Source organism: Oratosquilla oratoria, chromosome 40, assembly GCF_046742065.1.
Source record: "Oratosquilla oratoria isolate Oo_2021 chromosome 40, ASM4674206v1, whole genome shotgun sequence".
NCBI classification, from domain to species: domain Eukaryota; kingdom Metazoa; phylum Arthropoda; class Malacostraca; order Stomatopoda; family Squillidae; genus Oratosquilla; species Oratosquilla oratoria.
The window spans coordinates 40,297,547-40,310,042 of NC_134816.1; the positions used below are offsets into that span (position 1 = coordinate 40,297,547).

Below are 12,496 nucleotides of genomic sequence, written 5' to 3' on the forward strand. Positions count from 1 at the left end.
CATTGTATGCTTCCATCATTCCTTTTATTTTATGTATATTGTCTTTATGAAGTATTGTCTGCATAGTTGTAAGCAGTCAATACAGTAGGGATTAAGGTGTGAAGACAGAATGAGTGGTAGGGTCGTGAGTTTAAACGCCAAGAATCCGTTGAAGTTTTATTATTGACATTTCATCCAACTAGGACTCTGAAGAACTCCTAGTTGGACAAGATATCAGTAATAAAACTTCAACAGATTCTTGGCGTTTAAACTCACCACCCTACCACTCACAGTAGGGGATTGTTAGAGTGGAGCTTAGTATGAGATTATCTGTGTCTTCTTTGTTGTGGTTGCATCTGGGGCAGTTTGAATCAAAGGATTACAAAGGCAGAGCATGCATGCCGACAGGAGACTTTTTGGTCCATAACTAGGTCAGATGCAAAAAAAAAATTATAATAATGTTACGTGAATAGATAGATAGGTAAAGTTAAATAATAAACAAACAGGTAAATAGTAAATAATGATAAGTTGATAGATGAATAATAATAAATGATAAGCAAATAATAATAAACAGACAAATAATAACAAACAAATAATATAAGATAAATGCCAGGCAGAATGTTTTCTGTTAAAAAACAAACAACAGAAAATAAGATATCAGGAATACTACATACATACATACATTTATGCATACATGTATAATTTTTTATTGTCTTCAAGGAACACAACCTCGGATGATGTGGAACAAGAACTGATCTACACTGGGAATGAAAGTGGAAAATTATTAGCCCTGAGAGATATCTTCAGAAAGGTATGTTGAAGAAACCACTTTAGAAATAGTGATGTATTAGATACTTGTATGACCATACAGTTAAGATTTCTCAGTGTTGTTTGGAAGATATGTGGCGTTGTTGTCCATTGATTCCGAGGAGGACCATTATCGTCCTCCAGCTGGTGGAGATCCCGGAGGGGTGGGGGGTTTCTAGCAGTTGATGATATCTGTCTGTAGGTGTGCAGATGGCTATACAGCCCAATCTATGCACAGAAAGTTCTCTGGTACAGTGGAGACATGCACATCTTGTGCCTTTGTGCACAACAGAGCACCAATGACAGTCCAGTGTAGATTTTTCCCAGGAGTCAGGGGTGATGTCATGGTTGAGTCAAGGAAGATCATGATGTGTACTGTAGATGTATTTACCTAGCTGTATCTAACGGAAAGGGGAGCTATGCTCATAATGACCCGTCTTTGTATCTCACAGCATCTAGTTTGTTCTTATATTGTATGGTGTTTGCACACACAATTGTTTCATCCAATTTCTATCCCAATTTAGTGTGTGTGTGTATATATATCACATCACATTTATATATAATATATATACATACATATGTATATTTACATATACATACTCATTTCTTTCCCCCATCTGGGGTATTGGCTGCCTGTTATTGTGGCAAAGTAGCATGCAGTTGATACCTTAGGGTCTATATGGGGCGCCCCTACGGACCAGAGCCACACATCATTTTGTCTATGATAGAGGAAAACTCTGTTCATAGAGAAATGATGACACTTTTATACTACGACTGTCCCTCCGTTATGCTGTCCCCCAACCCCTTGTTGCTGTCCTGTACCATTTCTCTAAGTATTCTGTTTCTGTGGTGGGGAAAAGAATACTGCCATCAAGTATTCCCACTTGGATCGTAAGAGGCGAGAAGAAAGGGACGGGGATTGGGACTAGGGATCCTTCTCCGTGTAGCCCCACAGGGGACATTCCTAAAAGAAAAAGTAAAAGCATAAGATGGCCTTGCTGTGGATGTGCTGTGTCTTGCGACACTGCTTCTGATCCAAGGCAGTGGACAAGGTGCAGGGATGACCCGTCATCCAGGAGGTGCTAAGATAAGAGGGAGGGTGGAGGGGTGTGGAGTGTTTTCAGGGATGGAATGGGTGGGAATGATTTTATGCCTTTTCCTTTTTGGCTACCTCCCTTGTAAGGGGGAAAAAGCCTTGGTATATGTATGTATTCATTTCTTTACTATCCACTGTATTTGACATGCTTCTGTTTTCTTTTGGAAACACTGCTTGCTTCAGTGGTAGTTTGCGTGTAAACAAACATTTGTGTAACCATCTGACTTGTCCGAGATCGTCAGATTGGGCTTTGGAAAATGTGATACACACACACACACACATATACAGGTAGTTCTCGTTTTGTGCGAGATATGGGTTCCTACAGGCTTCGGACAAAATGAAATCGCACAAAAATAACATATTTTCCCCAAAAGAAACACTTGATATTAGGGGGGATGCGGGTTTTGTAACAAAAAACTTCAATTTTTTGAACATGTTCTAAAAATGTATCGTTCTAAACCTATAAGTAACACTAATGTGTAAATAAAGTGTAAATAAAGCACCCATTAACATTCAACACGATGCTCCCTCACTTCTCACAGTCCCTCACAGTCACTCGCCATCTTCGTCTGTGCTGTCCACCTCTGGCACATCCACTTCCTGGTTCCAGGAGAAGATGAAGGACGTTTTGGGCCATTTTGACGAATGAGTAAACTGGCTGGACTGGCTGTGACTGCAAACACACGAGAGGGCTGTAAACATTGAACTGGGAGCGGGAGCGCGGCCGCCTGTCGGCAGGCAGCGGAACTGCGTATCTGGCGCACTGTTTGAAATGCGGTTGGGGCAAATCGCATCTTAGCGAACAGATCGCACATTTTAATTAATTATAATATTTTTAATGTCGCATCTTAGCGAATTCGCACAAACAGAACACGCACAAAACGAGAACTACCTGTATATATATATATATATATACACATATATATATGTATATATATATATATATTATATGTATATATACATATATGCATATATATATACATGTACATACATACATATATATATATATATATATACAAGAGAATCTGCTCCCCAGATATACAAGAAGATCAACAACCTCACTAATGCTGTCGATATTAACAATGTATGCATGTATATATATATATATATATATATATAATATATATATATATATATAATATATATATAATATATATATATATATATATATATATATATATATATATACTTCTTCTTCTTCTCTTTTAATAATTTCAATATACTTGTCTGCATATCATTTTATGATATAGAATTTATGACATTGTGTTATTTCACTTTGTAATTGGAAATTGTCTTTTTTCAGGGTTACGAACCTCCAGTGTTGATATTTGTACAGACAAAAGATAGAGCCAAAGAACTGTTTAGAGAGTTGATATATGATAATATTATGGTTGATGTCATCCATGCCGACAGAACACAGCTACAGGTAAAGAAGTAAATCACATTTTAGTTGTCATATGCACAGCAGTTCAGAATGCAGTTGTGTGTACAGTGAGACTTCTCATTAACGGACGTTAATTAGCTGTGTTTGTGGTGTTTTCGCTGTGTTTTAGGTGTTTTTGGTGCTGTTGCTTAGTGCGTGCAATCACTATGCCGCCCAAAAACCACTCCAAAACACCGAAAACAGAGCGAAAACACTGCAAACACAGCTAATTAACGTCCGTTAATGAGAGGTCTCACTGTATATATTTCACCCCGTGCCTTGTAGAATAGAGGTTATTCTTATTATATATTTTCCCTTGCTGCATTACTTCTGACCCAGGTGATGGGCAAGATGCAGGAAGGACCCATCATCCAGGAGGAGCCAGGATGAGAGGAGGGATTGTGAATTGGTGAATGGGGATGGAATGGGTTGGAGTGAATTTATACCTCTTGACTTTGGCTACCTCTCTTGTAAAGGGGAAAAAGTTCTTAGTATATGAATATATGAGAGAGAATTGGGTGGGGAAGGGCAAACAAAGATGTGTTGGGAATAGAGCTTATTGCCCTAATGTTGTGACCAATGTGGTCTTCTTCAGAGGACTTGACCAAGTTGGTCGCAACGTTAGGGCAATAAACTCTATTCCCAACACATCTTTGTTTGCCCTTCCCCACATTCGCTCTCATTTGTTTTAAATAATAATTTTTAAATATGTATATATGTATGTATATTTTCCCTAGACAAAGTTACACTTCTTTTCATTTTATTACAGTAATTGTTTGTTCTCCATGTACACGGAAGACATAGAGAAGAATTTATATTTATGTGTGAATGATATTTTGATACAGTCTCAAAGGATTTCTCCCTGTCTTCTCTTTTTCTGCATGAGGGGACAGAGAGGGGCGTTGCCAATTAAATGAAATGGCCTTGTTATGAATGTGATGTGTCTTGCTGCACTGCTTCTGACCCAGGGTAGTGGGTGAGATGCAGGGATGACCCGTCATCGAGGAGGAACCAAGAAAAGAGGGAGGGAGGAGTGGAGTATGTGGGGGTGGAATGGGAGTGGATTTATGCCTTTGACGTTGGCTACCTTCCTTGTAAGAGGGAAATGGCCCTTGGTATGTATACATATATTTATTTATTTGAATAACAAAGGCTTCTTCCATCTCATAAGGGGGGTAGCCAGCCAAGACCCCCACAAGACACAAACATTCATCCCTCTCCCATCTGTCACCCATTTGTTTACCCCTTATCTTAGTTCCTTGTACATACATATATGATGATGATATGGTTTAATGTCACAAACTCCTCCCATTGGAAGGCTGGGATGGTGCCCCTCACAAAGGACTTTGTAGTGTGGAATTTAATGAACCATGCCCTTGGTTCAACTTCACCATTGGCAGGGTTCAAACCACCATCCCCTCGACCTTTGCTGCAAGTAACGATGCCCTAACCCGCTCAACCAACCAACTGCTTTTTTCCCCCCTTACAAGGGAGGTAACCAAAAAAACAAAGGCATAAAATCCACTCCCACCCATTCCATCCCCACATACTCCACTCCCATTCACCACTCCACTCTCCCTCTCCTCTTGGCTCCTCCTGGATGACGGGTCAACCTTGCATCCTGCCCATTGATACACCTTGAAAAGGATTTCTCCCCATTTTCTTGTTTTCTGCGTGAGGGGATGGAGAAGGGGAGTCGGCAATTAAATTAGATTAGCTCCTTGTGGATGAAGTTGTATTGCTGTACCCCGTCACTGCCTGAGTCGGAAACAATGGAGCAAGATGTAACACATCTTTACCCAGTTTACATGATAATTTATTTTATTTCATACATTTTCTTATTTTACAGCGGGACAATGTTGTGAAAGCTTTTAGAGAAAGAAAGATATGGGTTCTCATCTGTACAGAACTGATGGCTAGAGGAATAGATTTTAAAGGAGTCAATTTGGTCATCAATTACGATTTTCCTCCATCAACAATTAGTTATATCCATCGTGTTGGAAGGACCGGAAGAGCACAGCACAAAGGCAGAGCTTTGACATTTTGGACCATGGAAGACAAACCATACTTAAGGAGGTAAGTTCTCAATCATTTATCTATCTATCTACTGGGCCATTCCCTCGGCCTCGGGGGTGGGGTGGGGGGGAGCTACCAGAAAATGTGGCAGTTAACCGCTTCAGTACGACTCAAATTCTTGCGCACAGCATCGGCTTCCATATGTACTATTCATCACACTACTTGCATAATAAGATAAAAAGTCATTGCTGTATTACTCGTTCTCTTTTACTCTGAGTAATAATACATACATATACCAAAGGCTTTTTCCCCCTTACACAGGGGGTAGCCAAAAAGAAAAAGGCATAGAAATCACTCAAAAAGTCATGGCTGTATTACTCGTTCTCTTTTACTCTGAGTAATAATACATACATATACCAAAGGCTTTTTCCCCCTTACACAGGGGGTAGCCAAAAAGAAAAAGGCATAGAAATCACTCCCACCCATTTCATTTCCCATATATTCCACTCCCCTCCACCCTTCTCCCTCCCTCCTATCTTGGCACCTCCTGGATGACGGGTCATCCCTACATGAGTAATAATAAACACAGAAAACGTGATCCAACCAGTTCACAGAATCCTGGGGCACTCATGTACAACTACAAGAATGTATAGATATAATCAAGATGTCGTACTGAAGTTGTTAAATCAGGTTTAAGTATATGGATGGGAGGTAGACACAAGAGTGCCAGACAGAGATTTGGAGTAGGCAGGTGACAGTGGAGGAATGTAGGAGGTGAACGAGTTGTTTATGGATGACAGAGTGCTCATGGCTGATTCCGAGGAGACTGAAGTAGATGTGACCAAGTCGGGAAGAGTGTGTGTGAGCGACGAAAATTTCGAGTGAACGTAAGTAGAGTGAAGTGATGAGATGTACGAATAATGGTGAGAGTGTCAGGTTAAATGAGAATGTGAAAGGTGAGAAGATTGAAGAAGTGGAGAATTTTAAATATTTAAGGTCCTGCAGGGATGTCCCATCATCCAGGAGGTGCCAAGATGTGAGGGAGGGAAGAGGGTGGAGGTTAGTGGAGTATGTAAGGGATGGAATGGGTGGGAGTGGTTTCTATGCCTTTTTCTTTTTGGCTACCTCCCGTGTAAGGAGGAAGAAAGCCTTTGGTATATGTATGTATGAATCCCAGGATGCTTGCTGGCTGAGCGGGTTAGGGCATCATTATTTGCGGCAAAGGTTGAGATGATGATGATTCGAATCCCTGCTCAGGCGAGTTGAACCAAGTGCACGGTTCATTAAATCCCACGACACAAAGTCCATTGTCATGGGCATCGTCCTAGCCTTCCGATAGCAGGGTAATTTGTGACGTTAAACGAAATCATGAATCCCAAATCCATAAATATAGGAGGCGGTTCGCCGATGAATTGAACCAGCTTTGCCGTGGATGTATAGTAAGTCCTTGTTATATGGTACATATGCATTCCTGAAAACCTTTCCGCAAATTGAAATTACCGTATACTGAATGCGGGAAGAGACTGATTGTTGTGGTGGCCACACAGCGCAGTGGCACTACGGTGCAGTGTAAACAAAATACGAGCAGATACAGTATCTGTGAATTTTTCTTACCGTAGATAGAATCGAGAGTAGTAATTACCAAATACCGTAAAACTGAATTTACCGGATAAAGAATTACCATATAAGGAGGACTCACTGTACATGCTGCATTGATTCTGACCCAGGCAATGGGCAAGAGACAGGGATAACCCTTTATCCAAGAGGAGCTAAGTTGGGAGGGAAACAAGGATGGTGGAGTGGTTGTGTGCCTTTAACTTGGCTACCTCCTTTATAAGGGGGAAGGAACTTTAGGTACAGGATCATCCGCAGGGGCAAAATTAAAGATACATATGTGGTTAATGGTATAAGGTTATATCAAGATACTTGAGTAATAGAATAATTATGATAATAAACAGTTGATAAATGTACATGGTATTTTATTCATTTTGCATTTTCCGTGTAAATTTTAATTAATTTTGTATTCCTTATTATTATTTTTTTCCCCCCATAAATTCCTGTGGGGGGGGGGGGGCAAATGCCTCCTTGCTCCCCTTGCCCCCCCTGTGGATGACCACGCCTAGGTACAGTATATAGATAGATAGCATGGATCCCATTCCCAGCAGTGACTGCTACTTGCTCCCACAATCCAGTTGCATAGGGAAATGTGACAGACTCGACCACAGCCATGTACCATCTGAAGTGTGCTCCTCATCACCATCTGGTTACATGGGATTAATGTAATTTGGATATTCTTTGCTTCAGAGTTGCTCAGGTGGTGAAAAATTCTGGATGCGAAGTACCGGACTGGATGCTGACGCTTAAGAAAGTGACCAAAAAGGAAAAAGTTGAACTCGCCAAAAAGCATCCAGATAGAGGACATGTTTCAAGCAGTATAGTCAGAGAAAATTATCTCCACAAAAGACACAAGTAAGTTCATTCATAATAGTGAGTGAGTGCATGAGTGAGTGATTCACCATGGTTTTGGAACACGTGCTGGGCTCATAAATGACGGCTATTACCCACCATGAAAGCTCATGTAGCCTGGTCTCTGGGTACTGTGGGGTAGACAATTCCAGTTTCACAGTAGTACCCAGTGGGATCCTTTGGAGCAACTCATGGTTGCCTGCTGATGAAATCCACCCGAGATGTTAAAAAAATGGTTAAGATTTTTCCTCATAGCTGTGCTAGCCTCAACATAAGGGGATGGAGAGAGGGGGGTCGTCGAATTTATGAAGTGGCCTAGCTGTGAATGTGCTGTGTCTTGCGACACTGCTTCTGACCCAGGGCAGTGGAACAGGATGCAGGGATGACCCATCATCCAGGAGGTGCCAAGATAGGAGGGAGGGAGGAGGGTGGATGGGAGTGGAAAATATGGGAAGTGAAATGGGTGGGAGTGATTTCTATGACTTTTTCTTTTTGGCTACCCCCTGTGTAAGGTGGAAAAAGCCTTTGGTATATGTATTTATATATATATACACACATATACATATATCATGTGTAGACAATTCCAGTTTTACAGTCATTGCCCAATGTGATCCCTTGGAGCAACACGTGGTTACCCGCAGACGAAATCTGGATGTCGTGGGTGCACGTGGTTGACCGAATTGTCCACCCCTGGTATTACTGTGACCTTACACCTCACACCTGTTCTCTTGCTCAAGGGGGACAGAGACAGCTAGCATTTATATAGTGGAGGTTTTCATCCCCTGGGTGAGATGGAAGCCCATTCAGCTGTGTTGGGAATCTGTTGTCACACTTTGAAGAGACTTGAACTCGGTTCTGCAACATTTAATAACTGTGTGAAATCTTTGTTTAGTTGCTGTAGCAGTTCTTTCTCTTGTTCTGTGGGGTTTTGTTTGCTCTTTATTTTATTTCTCTTTTCGAGGATGGCTATCTCCAATGTATAGTTTCTCTCTCTCTCTCTCTTTCTCTCTCTCTCTTTCTCTCTCTCTCTTTCTCTCTCTCTCTCTCTCTCTCTCTCTCTCTCTCTCTCTCTCTCTTTCTCTCTTTCTCTCTCTCTCTCTCTCTCTCCTGTTAGTTGTTGCCCATTTTCCACAGCTCTATCAGCGGATGGAAAGTGGTCTCTTGCAAAGTTCTCTGAGTTCTTTTCAATTTGTATATTTTTCCCTTGTGTTTAAGAGGAATGTCAGGCAGGGGAGGTGAGCAAGAGATAGGTGAGTGGAGAGTGGTTGCAAATAGATGAGAAATTGATGTAGCCTAAAGGGATTTCTTCTTTCCTGTTACGCAAATTCTTGAGTGGGTGAGGAAGGGGTGGGGAGGGCCCCCATGTGATGAAACAGTGATTGTAAACCAGCTTTGGCTGTCAGGTCTTCCTGCTGTCGTTCCCTTGACTGACTGACCGTGCAGTCCCGTCTTCCTGAAAAAAGCTATGGCTGGAACAGCCGGATCTGCTATTTGTGTGTTTAGCCAGATTGGAGGCATGTATGTTCATGTCACTCACCAGTGTGTGGTTTGTAAGTTCAGAGTGGGTTATTTGTAGAGAGTGGCAAGTGTTCCTTTCAGCTGTCCAAATCCAGTACCTGCTACCAGTGATGAGATTCAGCTGGTTCTTACCTCTTCGTACGACCAGTTCTTGGAATTTTGTTAACTCTGTGAACTGGTTATTAAAAATTGTCTTATATAGGCTATAATACAGCCTAAGTAATATCTGCCTGTTACTGGCTCAGTGAGAGAACATGTTATTAAATATTTTGAATCCCACCACTGCCTAGTTTTGACCTATGTTAACTGAGATTTTAAATACAGTACTACCTCTCATTAACGGACGTTAATTAGCTGTGTTTGCGGTGTTTTCGCTGTGTTTTCAGTGTTTTTGGTGCTGCTGTTTAGTGCTGTGCAATCACTGGCACCCAAAAACCACTCCAAATCAACGGATTGTTCACATTAACGGACACCGTTACCCCCCTTTTAGTCCGTTATTGAGAGGTAGTACTGTACATGGAATGAGGGTTGTTTGTGTCAAAGTTAAGGTCCAGTAAACTGTAGGGTTTGATCATTGGAAGAGGTTGATCATTTAATCTGACTGTTAGATATTTCATTGACTCAATGTTGTCAGGAGTATACAACGTCACTAAAGACATCGTAGGGGATGCAGACATTCTGTTTTGTGCTAGCCAGAGTTCCAGCAAAGTCAGTTAATTCATTGCCCCATATCAGTCAATCATTTACCCCATATCAGTCAATCCATTGCCCCATATCAATCAATCAGTTGCCCCATATCAATCAATTGTTGCCATGAGTTTCACTTAGTGGCAAATCTGTGGCCCCACAGTGGCTGGCAACAGTCCTCAAAACCTCCCACAGATCTCTCCAGGAAGAAACTTTGGACCAATGTGGGACTGTTTCTGTGTCACCCGTTGAAGGGAAAGGAGAAGAGCCACCAGTTGTCAGCTCTCTTATGTGTGAAAAGTTATAAGCAGAACTGGGCACATTCCTAGGTGCATTCCACTTTAGTTTGGCCATGTTTAGAGCTCCCAGACTATTAAAACAATATAGGTGCTGGTATAGTATGTGGCCTACTGGACTTTGATTTTGGTATGAACCTGTCTCTTAAGCTGTAATAGTTTGGGAGCACTAATCGCGGCCAAACTAAAGGGGAATGCACCGAGGAACACTCCCAGCTCTGGGTATAATACAATTCAAGTTGATAGAGATCTTGGGCCCAGTCCAAAGACCAAGTGCCAGCCCATCAGGGTTGCACCTCCTGATGGAGGTGAGAGGGTTGACAGGTTTTGAAAGTATGCAGCTTTGCTGTCCATCTTGCAGGACCACCACATACAGGTACCCATCCTTGATCCCTCACTCCTTGCCCATGGCTCCCAGGTTACTGGCATTGGCCTCTAGATTGGCTCACGAGTCACTCAAGGAAGTTATGTTATGCTGTTGCCTAAATAAGGTGAGACTGGAGAGATGTTCTAGCTTTTCCAGGAAGGATGGTCAGGGACCAACTATGGGTACCTACTCAGGGTGGTCCAGTAAAATGAACAGTGGAGCTGATCTTCAAAACTCATCAGTCCTTATGACATCCATCAAGAGGTGCAGCCCTGAGGAGCTGTCACTTGATCCCTCTTAATCAGATTCAAGTGTTTCTTGCACCTTTTTCATTTACGGAGGGCTAACAAGCGGTGGCAGCTTCCTTCCTGCTGATTTCATCGAGTGACATAGAGTCCTACACTAATATAACATAAGCAACAGTCCAAAGGTTCTTCCCTGGACATATCTCTTGGAGAGCTTGAGGACCCTCGCCATGCACCGTGGGGCCATGGGTTTCAAGTTAGTGAAGCTCAGGATGGCTTTGTCAAAACACACACCGATGTGAAGAACTCAGTCATCCATCCCACACATCTTTGCACTTTCGGGATATAGGTTCACCCCACATTTAGCCAACATTTCTTGGGTTCAGTGCAGTGCAGTGAAGCACTGATCCTATACAGCAGGACCTGGCAACTGACATGGATTTACCTCCACTGTATCACCCTTTAGTGAGTCTGTTCCTGTATATACCCATGTATAGAGCAAATGAGGAGGATATCTGTTTGGAATGCATCAGTTCATGTTCCATCTCTGACACACACACACACGCCTTGATAGAGAGGAGTTATTAAATTGGGACAGAGGAAAAACAAGAGGACATGCAATGAAACTCAAAAAGGACAGCTACAGAAGAGACCTGAAAAAGAACAGCTTCCCACACAGAATGATAGACATCTGGAACAAATTGGACGAAAAAATAGTGTGTGTAAACACCATACAAGAATTTAAGAACAGACTTGATCTTGCAAGATACAAAAACAGGTCACCATGAGCATAGCTCCCCTTCCCGTAAAATACAACTAGGTAAAACTAGGTAAAAACACACACACACACACACACACACACACACACACACACACACACACACACACACACACACACACACACACACACACACACACACACACACACACACACACACACACACACACACACACACTCACTCACTCTCTCTTACACTCTTACACTCTTACACTCTTACTTCCCTGCTTTTCAGACTTACAACATCCATCTTTCATAATCTTTCCCTTGCACTCACTCCACTTACCTCTGCTTTCCATATTCTTTACTTATCTATTTTTGTTTCTTCTTTTATGCATAATTCTTATGATTGTTTCATTACAGGAGGATGGTAGCCAAAAGCAAAAAACTCAAAAAACAAAAGAAGTTGGGAGCAAAGAAGACTACTGAAGAAAGTGAGACAACTGCGGTAGAAAATTAGAATTGTGATTCCAAAGTATTTTACAGAAAATAACTGAAGATGAAATTAGGTTTGTGAAAATTGAAAAAAATAAATCCAGTGAAATGGAGACTAGATTTTGAAAGTGCTAAGATCTCTTGTTTTTATGAATAAAATGGTTTATGTATTACTTCTGAGTTTCATGAATACCTTCTTTACCTTCCAGAAAGTGAACTTAGAACATAAGAACATATGAATGACCATAAGGCCTACACTAGACACTTCCATGTCCATTACCACCTGTCGTCCCCATCCATAAAGTTATCTAACCGTTTCTTAAAACAACTGATAGTTTCAGGATTCACTACATGGTTACTAAGTCTATTCCATTCATTGACCA

General features: G+C 41.6%; 1 protein-coding gene across 2 annotated transcripts in view; it reads left to right on the forward strand.

Annotated features, from left to right (window-relative positions):
• The window catches only part of ais (DExD-box helicase 52), a 30,518-nt gene extending 18,232 nt beyond the window's left edge, over positions 1-12,286 (forward strand). For both annotated transcript variants that reach the window (XM_076177587.1, XM_076177588.1), the window contains exons 10-14: positions 700-790; positions 3,186-3,308; positions 5,155-5,381; positions 7,626-7,790; positions 12,042-12,286. In XM_076177587.1, the coding sequence (XP_076033702.1) occupies positions 700-790; positions 3,186-3,308; positions 5,155-5,381; positions 7,626-7,790; positions 12,042-12,138 (703 nt within the window). In that variant the 3' untranslated portion in view covers positions 12,139-12,286. The remainder of the gene's footprint in view (positions 1-699; positions 791-3,185; positions 3,309-5,154; positions 5,382-7,625; positions 7,791-12,041) is intronic.
• Positions 12,287-12,496: the final 210 nt, after the last annotated feature.